We start from the raw sequence: 16,969 nt of genomic DNA on the forward strand, positions 1-16,969 counted from the left end.
CATATCTAGGAAGAGTCTTGGTAGTTTGTTTCAAACTTCTTTCATTTAAGAATGATGGAGGCCATGGTGTCCTTGGGGACCTTCAATGCTGCAAAACATTTTTGGTACCCTTCCCCAGATCTGTGTCTCGACACAATCCTGTTTCAGAGCTCTTACGGACAATTCCTTCCACCTCATGGCTTGAATTTTGCTCTGACATGCACTGTCAACTGTGGACCTTATATAGACAGGTGTGTGCCTTTTCAAATCATGTCCAAACAATAAAATTTACCACAGGTGGACTCCAATCAAATTGTAGAAACATCTCAAGGATGATCAATGGAAACAGGATGCACCTGAGCTGAATACTTATGTAAATAAAGTGTTTCTGTTTTTGTTTTTTTATGAATTTCAAAAATGTATAAACCTCTTTTTGCTTTGTCATTATGGGGTATTGTGTTTAGACTGATGAGGGGCGGGAAACGATTGAATCCATTTCAGAATAAGGCTGTAACGTAACAAAATGTGGAAAAAGGGAATGGGGTCTGAAGAACTTTCCGAATGCGCTGTAAGTAATGTGGTTTTCATTTTCATGTGATTGATATTTTGTTCGTCATAATATGGACGTAATAAATATTGGACATTTTAAATGACATAATAGGAAAGTAACATTGGAACAACATACTGAAAGGTAAATGTGTTACCTAGAGATCTAGAGTAGGGTCAATGACCCACTAGCGCCAAATGTTGAAATGTGTCACTTCTTTCTCCCTGGGAAGAGGTCCTTGGCTGTAGCTGTAACCCTGTGTGCACTGCTGCCTCTTTTCCATGCTGGCTGCTGGATTGAACCAGCTAAACCAGGTAAAGGACAAAGATAACCAGCTGTTAACAAACCTACACACACACAAACACACACACACACACACACACACACACACACACACACACACACACACACACACACACACACACACACACACACACACACAAGTACACACAAGTACACAAAACACAAATATATTTAATAACCAAAAAAAAGAACCCTTCTTATAGAAATATTATGATGTGATATTAGGGTTATATTTCAGTGGTCCTCCACATGACCTTTAACCTCATTTCATATTGTTATGGACTGATGTTTCTTGAACGTGGCATGACATCACAACAAATATGTATGTTTTATTGTTTAGGCACGAGGCAGTGTCTTTACGACAAGGATGGGACGTGGCATGATATCGGGTCCCGCTGGAGAACCAGTGGTTGCATGAAGTGCTATTGTCAAGCCAACAGGGACATGTCATGCTGCCAGGTGTGAGTACAATACACAGCTTTTATTCTAGCACCCACTAAATGTCTGGTCCATATAACCCTCAGCCTTCCCAGTCTGTACCTACCACACTGGTCCATATAACCCTCAGCCTTCCCAGCCTGTACCACCACACTGGTCCATATAACCCTCAGCCTTCCCAGCCTGTACCACCACACTGGTCCATATAACCCTCAGCCTTCCCAGCCTGTACCACCACACTGGTCCATTTAACCCTCGGCCTTCTCAGTCTGTACCTACCACACTGGTCCATATAACCCTCAGCCTTCCCAGCCTGTACCATCACACTGGTCCATATAACCCTCAGCCTTCCCAGCCTGTACCTACCACACTGGTCCATATAACCCTCAGCCTTCCCAGCCTGTACCACCACACTGGTCCATATAACCCTCAGCCTTCCACCACACTGGTCCATATAACCCTCAGCCTTCCCAGCCTGTACCACCACACTGGTCCATATAACCCTCAGCCTTCCACCACACTGGTCCATATAACACTCAGCCTTCCCAGCCTGTACCACCACACTGGTCCATATAACCCTCAGCCTTCCCAGCCTGTACCACCACACTGGTCCATATAACCCTCAGCCTTCCCAGCCTGTACCTACCACACTGGTCCATATAACACTCAGCCTTCCCAGCCTGTACCACCACACTGGTCCATATAACCCTCAGCCTTCCCAGACTGTACCACCACACTGGTCCATATAACCCTCAGCCTTCCCAGCCTGTACCACCACACTGGTCCATATAACCCTCAGCCTTCCCAGCCTGTACCACCACACTGGTCCATATAACCCTCAGCCTTCCCAGCCTGTACCTACCACACTGGTCCATATAACCCTCAGCCTTCCCAGCCTGTACCACCACACTAGTCCATATAACCCTCAGCCTTCCCAGCCTGTACCACCACACTGGTCCATATAACCCTCAGCCTTCCCAGCCTGTACCACCACACTGGTCCATATAACCCTCAGCCTTCCCAGCCTGTACCACCACACTGGTCCATATAACCCTCAGCCTTCCCAGCCTGTACCACCACACTGGTCCATATAACCCTCAGCCTTCCCAGTCTGTACCACCACACTGGTCCATATAACCCTCAGCCTTCCCAGCCTGTACTACCACACTGGTCCATATAACCCTCAGCCTTCCCAGTCTGTACCACCACACTGGTCCATATAACCCTCAGCCTTCCCAGCCTGTACCACCACACTGGTCCATATAACCCTCAGCCTTCCCAGCCTGTACTACCACACTGGTCCATTTAACCCTCAGCCTTCCCAGCCTGTACCACCACACTGGTCCATATAACCCTCAGCCTTCCCAGCCTGTACCACCACACTGGTCCATATAACCCTCAGCCTTCCCTGTCTGTACCACCACACTGGTCCATATAACCCTCAGCCTTCCACCACACTGGTACATATAACACTCAGCCTTCCCAGCCTGTACTACCACACTGGTCCAAATAACCCTCAGCCTTCCACCACACTGGTACATATAACACTCAGCCTTCCCAGCCTGTACCACCACACTGGTCCATATAACCCTCAGCCTTCCCAGTCTGTACCACCACACTGGTCCATATAACCCTCAGCCTTCCCAGCCTGGAACACCACACTGGTCCATATAACCCTCAGCCTTCCCAGCCTGTACCACCACACTGGTCCATATAACCCTCAGCCTTCCCAGCTTGTACCTACCACACTGGTCCATATAACCCTCAGCCTTCCCAGCTTGTACCACCACACTGGTCCATATAACCCTCAGCCTTCCCAGCCTGTACCACCACACTGGTCCATATAACCCTCAGCCTTCCCAGCCTGTACCACCACACTGGTCCAATTAACCCTCAGCCTTCCCAGCCTGTACCACCACACTGGTCCATATAACCCTCAGCCTTCCCAGCCTGTACCACCACACTGGTCCATATAACCCTCAGCCTTCCCAGCCTGTACCACCACACTGGTCCAAATAACCCTCAGCCTTCCCAGCCTGTACCACCACACTGGTCCATATAACCCTCAGCCTTCCCAGCCTGTACTACCACACTGGTCCATATAACACTCAGCCTTGCCAGTCTGTACCACCACACTGGTCCATATAACCCTCAGCCTTCCCAGCCTGTACCACCACACTGGTCCATATAACCCTCAGCCTTCCCAGCCTGTACCACCACACTGGTCCATATAACCCTCAGCCTTTCACCACACTGGTCCATATAACCCTCAGCCTTCCCAGCCTGTACCACCACACTGGTCCATATAACCCTCAGCCTTCCACCACACTGGTCCATTTAACCCTCAGCCTTCCCAGCCTGTACCTACCACACTGGTCCATATAACCCTCAGCCTACCCAGCCTGTACCACCACACTGGTCCATATAACCCTCAGCCTACCCAGCCTGTACCACCACACTGGTCCATAACCCTCAGCCTTCCCAGCCTGTACCTACCACACTGGTCCATATAACCCTCAGCCTTCCCAGTCTGTACCACCACACTGGTCCATATAACCCTCAGCCTTCCCAGCCTGGAACACCACACTGGTCCATATAACCCTCAGCCTTCCCAGCCTGTACCAACACACTGGTCCAAATAACCCTCAGCCTTCCCAGCCTGTACCACCACACTGGTCCATATAACCCTCAGCCTTCCCAGCCTGTACTACCACACTGGTCCATATAACACTCAGCCTTGCCAGTCTGTACCACCACACTGGTCCATATAACCCTCAGCCTTCCCAGCCTGTACCACCACACTGGTCCATATAACCCTCAGCCTTCCCAGCCTGTACCACCACACTGGTCCATATAACCCTCAGCCTTTCACCACACTGGTCCATATAACCCTCAGCCTTCCCAGCCTGTACCACCACACTGGTCCATATAACCCTCAGCCTTCCACCACACTGGTCCATATAACCCTCAGCCTTCCCAGCCTGTACCTACCACACTGGTCCATATAACCCTCAGCCTACCCAGCCTGTACCACCACACTGGTCCATATAACCCTCAGCCTACCCAGCCTGTACCACCACACTGGTCCATAACCCTCAGCCTTCCCAGCCTGTACCTACCACACTGGTCCATATAACCCTCAGCCTCCCCAGTCTGTACCACCACACTGGTCCATATAACCCTCAGCCTTCCCAGTCTGTACCACCACACTGGTCCATATAACCCTCAGCCTTCCCAGTCTGTACCACCACACTGGTCCATATAACCCTCAGCCTTCCCAGTCTGTACCACCACACTGGTCCAAATAACCCTCAGCCTTCCCAGCCTGTACCACCACACTGGTCTAAATAACCCTCAGCCTTCCCAGCCTGTACCTACCACACTGGTCCATATAACCCTCAGCCTTCCCAGCCTGTACTACCACACTGGTCCATATAACACTCAGCCTTGCCAGTCTGTACCACCACACTGGTCCATATAACCCTCAGCCTTCCCAGCCTGTACCACCACACTGGCCCATATAACCCTCAGCCTTCCCAGCCTGTACCACCACACTGGTCCATATAACCCTCAGCCTTCCCAGTCTGTACCACCACACTGGTCCATATAACCCTCAGCCTTCCCAGCCTGTACCACCACACTGGTCCATATAACCCTCACAGTGCTCATTGTTACCATCTCTAGCTCAGTGGTTTAACAATAGAATGAGGGAGTTACCTCAATTACCTCGACTAACCTGTACCCCCGCACATTGACTCGGTACCGGTACCCCCTGTTATTTTATTATGTTACTTTTTTAACTTTAGTTTATTTAGTAAACATTTCGTTAACTCTTATTTTCTTAAAACTGCATTGTTGGTTAAGGGTTTCTAAGTAAGCATTTCACGGTAAGGTCTACACCTGTTGTATAAATTTGATTTGAGAATGAGTGAGTGAAAGTCCATACATTTTCTACCAAAGTATTTGCTGATGCTGATTGTTTGATTGCAGGTATTCTGAGCCCACAAGATTTCCTGATGATTGCATGAAGGAGTTTGACCAAAAGGCATGTAAATACAACGTGTTCAAGAAGAATGATCTCTCCATTCCATGCCCTATCTACGGTGGTAAGAGGAAGTGATGGGTTTTCTTCCCCGTGCTCTGAATAAACAGGGTATAAAACTACAAATAGTTTTGCGTAAGAGACTGTTTAAAAAAAGTGTGTATTCATTTCCTTTTTGTTAACAGCTTTTTACACCATATCACACTTTACTATTGTCTATGGGGCCCCATCTCCCTGGAACTAGCGATTTGATAACCAATTTCAACAGAATTACAGGTTGTCACTCAAGAGTCCCCCCCCACCCCACCCCGGTTGAGCAAACACAATGACTTGTGTTAAATCTAGTATGAACATTGTGAGTTGTTGGAAAGAAGACCGATTTGACTCCTGATCTTAGAGAGTTTTGCCCAGGGCCCTGGATACAAGTAGTGGATTATAAAAGGGATTAGATAGTGGGGTATTTGGGACATTATTAATCAGTTAGTCAGAAAACATTTTAACTTCCAGTGAACCAGAATCCCATCCTGCAGTTGTGGCTAGATTGAGTACAGCTAAAGTTAAAAAAAATAAAAAAATAAAAATTGAGTCACGTCTGTGACAATTTTAGATAACCCTTTTCCTAAGCTTAAACCAATTCTCATATGGAAACACTTGAGTACATGAGAGATTCAATGTATATTGAAAGCATGTGCTTCCACACAGGTGGGGTTCCTGAGTTAATTAAGCAATTAACACCAGGGGTTGGAACCTGTTCAGGGAACAGAACAACATTTTTCAAGGAACAGAAATAGAACCTGGAATGAAAGTGATCCATACTGTTCCGGAACAGAACCATTACTTTAAAAGCATGGGAACCGGTTAATGAAGTTCTTATACATTCCAGGCATTTTTTTCTAGTCCTACAACAAAAACTCAAAGCGCCTATGCAAAACCCTCACTCTGTCACTCAGGCCATTATTTTACTACCATGGCTATGCACCCATTGGATGACAACGCCCACATCCACATGGCACGAGTGGTCACTAAATAATATGATGAGCATGAAAACTATGTAAACCATATGCCATGGCCGTCTCAGTCACCAGGTCTCAACCCAATTGAACACTTATGGGAGACTTTTTCTAAAATATTTTATGAGATTGGAAAACCTTTTGGGAGGAATCTAAGACCATTCCTCCACACATTATCTTTCCAGATCCTTGATACCCTTCGTCTGTGCTTATGGACTGCCCTCTTTAAGTCAAACCACAGGTTTTCAATGGGGTTCAATTCCAGAGACAGATGGCCATTGCAAAATGTTGATTTTGTGGTCAATTAGGCTAACCACTTCTTTGTGGATTTTGATGAATGCTTGCTTGGGGTTATTATCTTGCTGGAAGATCTACTTGTGGCCAAGTGTCAGCCTCCTTGCAGAGGCAAAAAACATTTTGGGCTAAAATGTCCTGGTACTTGGTAAAGTTTGTGATGTCGTTGACCTTATAGGGCCCCAGGACCAGTGGAAGCTAAATAGCGCCATAACATCACAGATCCACCACCATATTTTACTGTAGGTATGAGGTACTTTTCTGCAGAAGCTTCTGTTTTTCAACACCAAACCCACTGCTTTCAATACATGTAAAAAAAAGAATAATACAAAAATAAAAGTAAATTGGTTTTCATCACAGCGACGATATGCAGAAAAGAATACCCATACCTACTGTAAAATATGGTGGTGGATCTTTGATGTTATGGGGCTATTTCGTTTCCACTGGTCCTGGGGCTCTTGTTAATGTCAACAGCATCATGAACATTACCCAGAAATATAGGGGGCCATTTGGGGTATGTGAATCAGTGAGAGGCCCTTCAATGTAGTCTCTAGTTGCAGTACCGGATTCACACAACAGAGGGCAGTGTTCAACGCAGCACATTACAACCCAGCATACAACACACAACACAATCCATTGTATTGTACAAGTGGGATTCCAGTGGCAGTAAAATGACATTAGCATGTAGGAAGGCTGCACTATATTTGGAGTAAGGGGTGGAACACCCAGACCATAACCATGACAACAGTAAAACAGTGACAAGGGAGATATGAGATAGCAATCATATCATTACTTCTGTTAAGTTTACTTAACATTTGGGAAGTGACCAAATTCATCAAAATCCACAGACCCCTATCCATGTAATAGGATCCTGGTCAAAGTAATGCACTATATAGGGTGGGGGGGGGGCATACTGCATACCAATCAGTCATAGTGGGGAAATGACTGATTGGCCCGAAAAGGCTTCTAGAACATTGTGGGGTTAAGTTGTTTAATAAACATTGAACTGTTGCCGGGCAGATCTGTTTTGCTGCTTGGTTCCAATCAGTGATAAAGTGGAACACTGGAGCGGCAGTTAGCCTGGGCCAGTCAGAGGTGGACAAGCACCTCTCCAGACGAAGCCATTAGCAGTACCACAGAAAAACAACTCTCTACTTTGTCTGTCTGCCCTTGCTTATTACCCTATGCACTAGGCCATTTATTATAATGAAAACAGGGAGATAAATAGATGAAGCAGAGCTGACATTCATTTCATCTCTCTCGTGGACAGAAAACTGCTTGTCTTCATATCTTAACCAAACCTAGAACGCGTCCCAAATGGTGACCTATTCCTATAGGGCTATGGTCACAGGTAGTGTGCTATGTAGGAAATATGGTTCCTGATGACTCACTCTCAATGTAACTCCTCTGCTCTATCGTTCACTACATACAGTCTGAGACTGCCACCCTAGAAGTCGTTTGTGGGACTTCAAAATGAGGGGCGTTCATCAGCGATTGGATCGTCTCTAACCAGTCAGAGTATCAAAGTTGATATCATGTAGGGCCGCCTCTTGCCCAACCCATTAGTTTTCTGGGACCAATCAGAACGGTCAGAATGTGTACGCATTCCAGAAAATCGTCAGGGAGGGAGGCAAATCCAGACTCATCGTGCAGAAGAAACGATGCGATGGGTAGCCAGACAAGGGAACATGGTGCCATTTTGGGGACACACCCTCAACGGCTTTCTCATCTGTCCTTCTCTTGGAATACACTGTAGATTTCTACAACGGAATAGAGAGGCAGATCTCCCTCTCCCTACTGCGTGTCTGACAGACAATTTATGGAGGGAAAAATAACAGGTCCCGGCCAAACACACACATTTTCCAATACATTTATTCATAATTGAACAATCAAAATGGTGCACCATCACTGACAGAACATCAATATCTATTTTAAACTGGCTAATAAATAAAAAATATCTCCATATCTGGAGCCTCGTCCAGGCTTGACTCGGTCCCACAGCATTCACTGTCCTCAGATCAATTAGGGCATAGCGTCTTGTAGCTACATCCCAAATGGGCACCCTATTCCCCATTTAGTGCACTACTTTTAACCAGGGCGCCCCAATGCTATGGGCCGTGGTCAACCGCAGTGCACAAAAATATAGAGTGCCATTTGGGACGCAGCCCTACTCCCCATCAACTCAGCCACACAGCCCTAGCAGTAGATTAGTAATGACGACCTCCCTTCGACTTATGAAGGATAAACATTTGTCTTCAAAATCTTGAACTGGAGATGCTTGGATGCTCCTCTATTCTTTTCTGTTAAGAGAAACCACAAGTACTGAGAAATGACAGGTCTGAATCCTAAATGGCACCCTATTCCCTATATAGTGCACCCCTTTTGCCCCTACCCCCCTCTTATTATGGTTTCAAATTGCCACCATAAGTTCAAAGTGTTCAGTATATCTATGTTCATATTTCAGAACATACGGATTCTTTAGACATATAGAATGGTGAAAATATACATGCTGAGGGCAAATGGGGAGCCGCTCTACATGATCACTAACCCAAACAGGTTAGTACTAAATATGTTACAACTTCCCCCGGTCTCTCCTTACTAATGGAACGTGTAACTTTAAAACTATTTCCCTCCCTCTTCCCTCCCCCGCGAATCAAGGTAATTCAGAAAAGCATGACAGAGTTAGAGGGTATTTTTCAATGAAAGTAAAGGACAGTAATGTTACATTTAAGGAAGGAAGCCCTATCACGGCTCAGTGTAAGATGCAGACACCGGAGACAAAGGGCTGAGAGACAGAGGTTTAATCCTAGACACATGCAAAGTGGGATGTATAAGGAGGGTGCGGGGGCAACAGAAGACGAACAGCAGAGGGGCTAAGGATTTGAGATGGGGAAAGGGCCGATAAAACCCGGGGAAAGTTTACGGGCCCCTCACCTTATCAGAATCCATCTGAATATTTCCTGCAGGGAGGAGACAGTGAAGCGATGGAATTCACATTTCTCTGCTTCACAAAAAGCTGGTTCTCCAGGAGACGCTGGAGGTTATTTCTAGAAACGAAATTACAGTTGCTAATAGTAGAGGCCATATACATTGTTTGTCATAAAATACGTTCTCTCGCGCTATCGATCTGTGAGTAATTAGGAAAAACGGCGTTAGTGTTCATGCCGGTTCTTTCCAGTTTTACTGGGTGGTGAAGGATGCACCTTTCCAATAAATATCAAGGGTCTGATTCTGGTGACGTGATCGATGCTTGACTGCCGTTTGAAAAAAAAAAATCTCAATCTTATCCATAATAATTTCATAAATGTGGACTACCCGCAAAGTATCTTCGAACAGTTGACTAGAGCGCACGTGCCAAGGCCAGAAGTAGCACATTTGCTATTTAGCGCAACAGTGTTTGTGACAAAACTATCCGTAGAGTTGAAAACGCAATGGCAACACATTGAATTTAAGATTTTTATTCGGTACGTGAAAACTTAAGCGAAAATGTACATTTTGTGTGCACTACGTCATCATGCAGTGGATTTTTATATTCAACAAGTTCGTTTTTTAAATTCTTGTTGACAAATAATTTATACACAAACAAAAATTCCAGAATTCTATACCAAAAATACAAATATTTTTGATAGAATTGAATCATCTTGTTAATCATCATTATCCCTAGTGAATAACAAAAAGAATAACATCTTCCTGAATCATTGAGATTTTTTCCAAGTGAATACAATTGCACTTGATTTGTGTTTTTTATTATTTTATTTTTTGTATTTATTTAGTATTTTGTTTATACCTGTGTTTTGTTTGACATGTTTGATGTAGCGATATAAGTTGATAATTTTGTATTATTAATAAAAAAAAGTAAAAAAAAACCTAAATATACAAATTAACTAATACAAAAAATACAAAAAAGTCAGTTTGGTGGAAACACCACTGATGGGAAAATGCTACTGTTTTCTTTATTCGGATTTTAGAATATTTGCATGAAAATCTGTCGTAAATTGGATGGAAACCGAGCTAGTGTCCGACGTGGAGTCAAGACGAAGTTAAAACGTATCCAACGTCGAGACCAATACACTGTAGACCGGTCTGGAATAATGCAACACTGGTGTGTTGTTGCATGGCAGAACTAGCTAAGGGGTCTAGCCAATCAATGTATTTATTTAGCCAGGATAGTTCACTCAGTGACCAGGGCCCATAGGCTGCACCGTTCGGGACGCCCTGAGTGATCCAGTGGTCTCCATTTGCCAGTACAATATGTCATGGTATTGTTGGGTTGATTACACTTCATAACAGAATGCTTTGGTACATATCGATATCATCACACAGACGCCAAGGAAACTGAACTGTTGCCATGACTGTTCCATGAAATTTGAATTCCATTCTCTGTAAAATAATGATCAATCATGTTTTATTCATGTGAATTATAATCCATAAAAAGTGCAAATTCAACAACGAAATGTGCTGACAATTCCAACTAATACACCAAGCTCATTTACGAAAATAATTAGTACACAAACATATTTCATAAATTAATGTATAAAATTGCAAATAAAATACATCAATAGTGTACTATCATCCCATGGTATTAGATGTAGCCTAGCAACTGAATTAAGAGAGTTTTTGAATTACTTACATTTTATACCGGGCCATTTTCTTTATAGTGTTACTGTACTTTAACAAATGTATAGCAATACTGTAGTACTTATATTCTATAATCAAGGCAAATATATTAAAATGACAACCATGGAAAGGTAACATGTTAGGAAGAGAGGCAATCCTGTCACTTTGGACTTAAAACAACAAACGGAAATTAGAATCATAGTTAGCCGACATCTAATTCTGAAAAACATTTGGACTCAATACTCAGGTATTCACCGTTTTTTTCCAGAAATTCTGGCTAAAGTATTCCCGGATTTCTTGCTTATTCCCTTCAGAATTTGGGAATCTTCAAACTGGGACTTCTGGAAAACCTGTGAATTTTGGGGAAATGTCCAGAATTGAAAGCCTATTGGCACCTCATATGGTAGTAGTATTTACTGACAGACACAATCATAATACGGTCCGCTTGAAGCACGCAAAATGTTTTCATCCCCGTGGCTAAATGGGACATGGTGACAGGTTTGGTGGTCATGGGTACATTTAGACAACAAGATGAGACCAATCATTAACTTACCCCTTAATACTTGTTGAGTTCATTAAGCAGTTTTACCACAGCCTGCATGAATGAAGTGACTGAGAACAACATGCCACTCACTCCAGCTTTCTGGTATTTGGTCAAGTATTTCATGTTACAAAGTTTAAGGAATAATTTAGATAGCGATTCAATTACGAAGGAAGTTCCCAACATAAATACAGTCCGAAGTAACAAATGTGTTTTTCCATGTTAGATCAGATAGTATATCAACTGAAACACATCATATGGGGCTCCTGAGTGGCGCAGCGGTCTATTGCACTGCATCTCAGTGCTGGAGGCGTCACTACAGACCCTGGTTCGATTCCAGGCTGTATCACAACCGGACGTTATTGGGAGTCCCATAGGGCGGCGCGCAATGGGCCCAGCTTCGCCCGTGTTAGGGCTTGGCCGGGGTAGGCCGTCATTGTAAATAAGAATTTGTTCTTAACTGACTTGCCTAGGTTAAAGGTTAAATAAATATCCTCTTGAGCATTGAGATAATACACGTGAAAGTTTATACTGAATCAGCCCAGGTGTTCTGTTATGTTAACAGATCCAAAATAAAGCTATTTTATAGTCTGATGACAACCAAAGAAGTGTCTAGTTGTAACCAGATAATGATTAGACAATAATCTACCCATAGTGCAGTGAGACGCGAGGGCAATGTCAACCAAACCATTAGCATGTTGTGATTCTAGGAGTGTTGGATTGTTACCAAGCAATATCTTAAAATAAGCCAAATTATAAAACTGCATCAATATGCTGATAGGCTAAAACTACTAAATAACTATTCTCTCGTCTTCCACGTCCTCATTCTAGAGATTACATTTTCATTTAATTAATTTTGAAAAACAAAGACAATTAAATTAATACATTTAATAACTTCTCCTGAAAAAAGTTGATTCCTCAGTGCTTCCTAACTGATCGGGTGCTAATTTGCATACTACCATCGCACAAATCTAAAAAGGTAGAACATATTCCTCCTCTGAAAAACAACCAGAGTACAGTAGTTGAGAAACAAGAGATGGTTCTAGAAACTCTGACGTCATATAGAAGAGCTGTGAGAGGGACCTAGATACTGATGATGTCATACTGTATTTTCTGTCTTCAGGCTTATGCAGAGCTTTCGCCTCCCCTCATCGTTTTTGCAGAGTGGTTCCCAGTTCAGTTGTCTCCCCATAGCCTAGTGACACTAGGCTGCCTTAGTGCTGGAGTAGTGGTGTCACTTTCAATCGGAGGACGGACTCACTGTAATGGATGGAACGGAATTTATGGTTTCAATGTGTTTGATACCATTCCATTCACTCCAGCCATTATTATGAGACGTCCTCCCCTCACCAGCCTCCTCTGTACTGCAGGGTTGAGAGCAACATGTACCTCTTCAAATAAAATAGTAGCCAGGTCCCAGCCAGGCTTTAGCTTGGCCTTAACCAATCAGAATGGTCATCTGGCTCCGGTGCGCTTGACAACGATAGTGCCAGCCACCATGTCATACACAGTCCTGTTGTGTTGGAAGAAGAAGACCGTGATGAAGGCTGGGAACAAGAAGGCAATGGAGAAGTTTTTGTTCAAGGCTCGGACTGTCGATCTGAAGAGGGACACAGGAACAAGACGTGTGAAAGTCACGGAGATGATAGAAACAATAAACAGATGAGCAGAACATCAAGAGACTTCATCTAATGGCCAGATTGTCATGTTTCACCTCATCACCACTTCAAAAATCAAGTGTCAAATAACCAAATGAGCTGGTTTATTATTTCACAACACGTGGATTGATGAGAGGGTTGGTTTTGGTGTGATCCACTACTTACGCAGAGAGAGTGACATTAGTGGCAGGCACCACAAGGACCCGGTTGGGTTGAACCAGGACGGAGGAATCACAGCTGATCACTCTGAGACCAATGAGAAACTTCCCCGGAGTGGCGCCCCCTGCTCCCCAGATACACACAATCTGACAGGAGACAATCAATCAATAAAACCGTACTATCAACAGAGGGAACTTGTATTTGCAGACAGAGAGGAGAAACATGATCAAATACACAGAATCCATATCAAAGAGTTAAAACACAAATCACACTGCAACTTCAGGACAAAGACAGAAACATCATCACACTGCAACTTCAGGACAAAGACAGAAACATCAGCTCACTGCAACTTCAGGACAAAGACAGAAACATCAGCTCACTGCAACTTCAGGACAAAGACAGAAACATCAGCTCACTGCAACTTCAGGACAAAGACAGAAACATCAGCACACTGCAACTTCAGGACAAAGACAGAAACATCAGCACACTGCAACTTCAGGACAAAGACAGAAACATCAGCACACTGCAACTTCAGGACAAAGACAGAAACATCATCACACTGCAACTTCAGGACAAAGACAGAAACATCAGCACACTGCAACTTCAGGACAAAGACAGAAACATCAGCACACTGCAACTTCAGGACAAAGACAGAAACATCATCACACTGCAACTTCAGGACAAAGACAGAAACATCATCACACTGCAACTTCAGGACAAAGACAGAAACATCATCACACTGCAACTTCAGGACAAAGACAGAAACATCAGCACACTGCAACTTCAGGACAAAGACAGAAACATCAGCACACTGCAACTTCAGGACAAAGACAGAAACATCAGCACACTGCAACTTCAGGACAAAGACAGAAACATCAGCACACTGCAACTTCAGGACAAAGACAGAAACATCAGCACACTGCAACTTCAGGACAAAGACAGAAACATCAGCACACTGCAACTTCAGGACAAAGACAGAAACATCAGCACACTGCAACTTCAGGACAAAAACAGTCAAGGGTCATTTCACAGCCCAGAGACATTTAAGCAGAAAATAAAAACATTCTATGTGATTTCTGTTCATAGTAGCAGTTTGATTTGTCACCTGACCTCATAGAAACACACTAGTATCCGGTAGACCAGGGCGACCAGCATCATCTTCTGGAGTTCTTCCATGGACGTGTCTTCATCTATTTCCTCCACAATGAAATGCATGGCAAACTTGGAAATGTCCCTGAAAGAAAAATACAAATGATTCTTCAATCATGACTATATACAGTAGGTATGCATGCTACAAATGATTCTTCATTAATATATACAGTAGTTATGCATGCTACAAATGATTCTTCAATCATGACTATATACAGCAGGTATGCATGCTACAAATGATTCTTCAATCATAACTATATATACACAGTAGTTATGCACGCTAAAAATGATTCTTCAATCATAACTATATACACAGTAGGTATGCATGCTACAAATGATTCTTCCATCATAACTATATACACAGCAGGCATTGGACTAATCTTTACCATCACCGATGGAGTGCAAAACATATCAATTTCTAGGATGTTGAAATAAAATACTATTCCCTGTAGTGCACTACTTTTGATCAGGGGCCCAATAGAGGGGGGGCCCATAGAGGGGGGCCCCAATAGAGCTCTGGTCTAAAGGAAAGCACTATAGGGAATAGAAGAACAGAAACATTTGTATTAAACTAAACTCACTTCATCCCACTCAGATGCATGATGCTGAGAATAATAGTTGCTTTGATGAAGAACAGAATGAAGAAATCCACCATTTCAGCCATGAACCTTTGAAGAGGAGAGGGAATACTGTATTCTCGACCTGCAAACACATGCAACACATTTACATTTGAGTCATTTAGCAGACGCCAGGGGTCACCAAACTCTTTCCATTCGGGAACCCCTTTCCAGCGTTGGGTAACATCCCAGGCCACCCCTGCGCTGCACGAGCCATGTCTATTTCTATGGGCACAAGCAATGTTCATGACACAAACTGTTCACACTCCTCGTTGGTGGAGAGAATTTTGCAGGTTTAAAGCTTATTTCCTGCAATTCTACACATTTTGTCATGTGGTGCAAAGAAAATGTTGCAGTTTTAAAGCACATTTTCTTGGAATTATATACACTTTGCCATGTCTAATGTGAATTCATGTGATATTTGAGTGACCAAAGTTGCCGACCCAAAGTTTGGGAACCACTGATTTAGCAGATGCTTTTATCCAAAGCATCTTCGTGAGTAAAAACATTTTCATATTGATTTTCTGTACTGGTCCCCCATGGGGATCAAACCCACAACCCTGGTGCTGCAAGCACCATGCTCTACCAAATGACCCACAAACGTCGCCAACACATTCATTGATGATGGTTATTGTCCTTCAAGAGGAAATTCCTTGTTTCAAAATTGTTAATATGCCTAGGTTGGGAGTCTTTAGCAACCCTGGCCTATAGCAGATGAGCCTATGGTTTGAACTTTAGCAGACAACAGAGGGCACTATTTTCATAATTCATCACTGTAACAGGCCTGTCATGTTGCTTTATCTCAAACACTTCTTTAGCTATTTAGCGTTATCATATTAGACACATTAACCAAATACAATAATAACAACATCTGTGTCTGATAGCTACCTGGCCGTTGTGCATTGCCGTTCTGTTGTGGTTGTTGTTGCGCTGGTACTGAAGTGGACACAGCACCACTCCCAGCCGTTTCCCCAGGCGGAATTCCAGCCGCGGGGATGGCGGTTGGATACGTCGACAATGGGAGTCCAAATGGATTATTGTACCAGTTCTGAGCATCAAAATTAGGGAAATCCGCTGGCCAGACAGGTGCAGTGAATGGTTGCACTGGTTGCGGTGCAAAATACGGAGGAGAAGACACTGCCAGCCAACTTTGCCAGTTCACATATGCCGTGTAGTACTGCCACATCCACCCCTGCAACTTTTCACAGTACTCCGAGGTTGTACGTGTTTCGACAGTGCCCTTTCCACTTTCCGACGTGTCTTGGTGACGTAATTTCGGCGTATTTTCGCCGATATCTAGCTTCTCTCTAATATTAAAAGACATGTTTTTCTTATCGACTTGTCTGTTTGTGTTCTCCAAATCAGCCATGTTTAACGCCGACGTCACATCCGGAAGGATGTTTCCATTTCCGTAAAGAAAATATACGATTTCTGGAATAACATCATTACTGTGATAATAATTGCAAATATTTTGCGAGTAAGCTGTATTCAAAGAGGTAAACAATATCGATGATAAAACAATCACTCACAGCAACATTTCATTAAATAAATCGTTTCGTCATCCCATTCCCAGCCTGGCCGAAATTAACACCGTGCACTTCTATGTACCACTAGG

The 16,969-nt window shown here is 43.7% G+C and overlaps 1 protein-coding gene across 1 annotated transcript; it reads right to left on the reverse strand.

The window, feature by feature from the left end:
• Positions 1–11,001: 11,001 nt before the first annotated feature.
• On the reverse strand, positions 11,002–16,735 carry fam8a1b (family with sequence similarity 8 member A1b). Its single transcript, XM_038976680.1, has 5 exons — positions 16,243–16,735; positions 15,319–15,439; positions 14,699–14,822; positions 13,595–13,734; positions 11,002–13,371 (listed from the first exon to the last, which is right to left on the reverse strand). The coding sequence occupies exons 1-5, from the start codon at positions 16,721–16,723 to the stop codon at positions 13,227–13,229; spliced, it is 1,011 nt and encodes a 336-aa protein (XP_038832608.1). The 5' UTR covers positions 16,724–16,735; the 3' UTR covers positions 11,002–13,226.
• Positions 16,736–16,969: the final 234 nt, after the last annotated feature.

Source organism: Salvelinus namaycush, chromosome 37 (genome assembly GCF_016432855.1).
Source record: "Salvelinus namaycush isolate Seneca chromosome 37, SaNama_1.0, whole genome shotgun sequence".
NCBI lineage: Eukaryota > Metazoa > Chordata > Actinopteri > Salmoniformes > Salmonidae > Salvelinus > Salvelinus namaycush.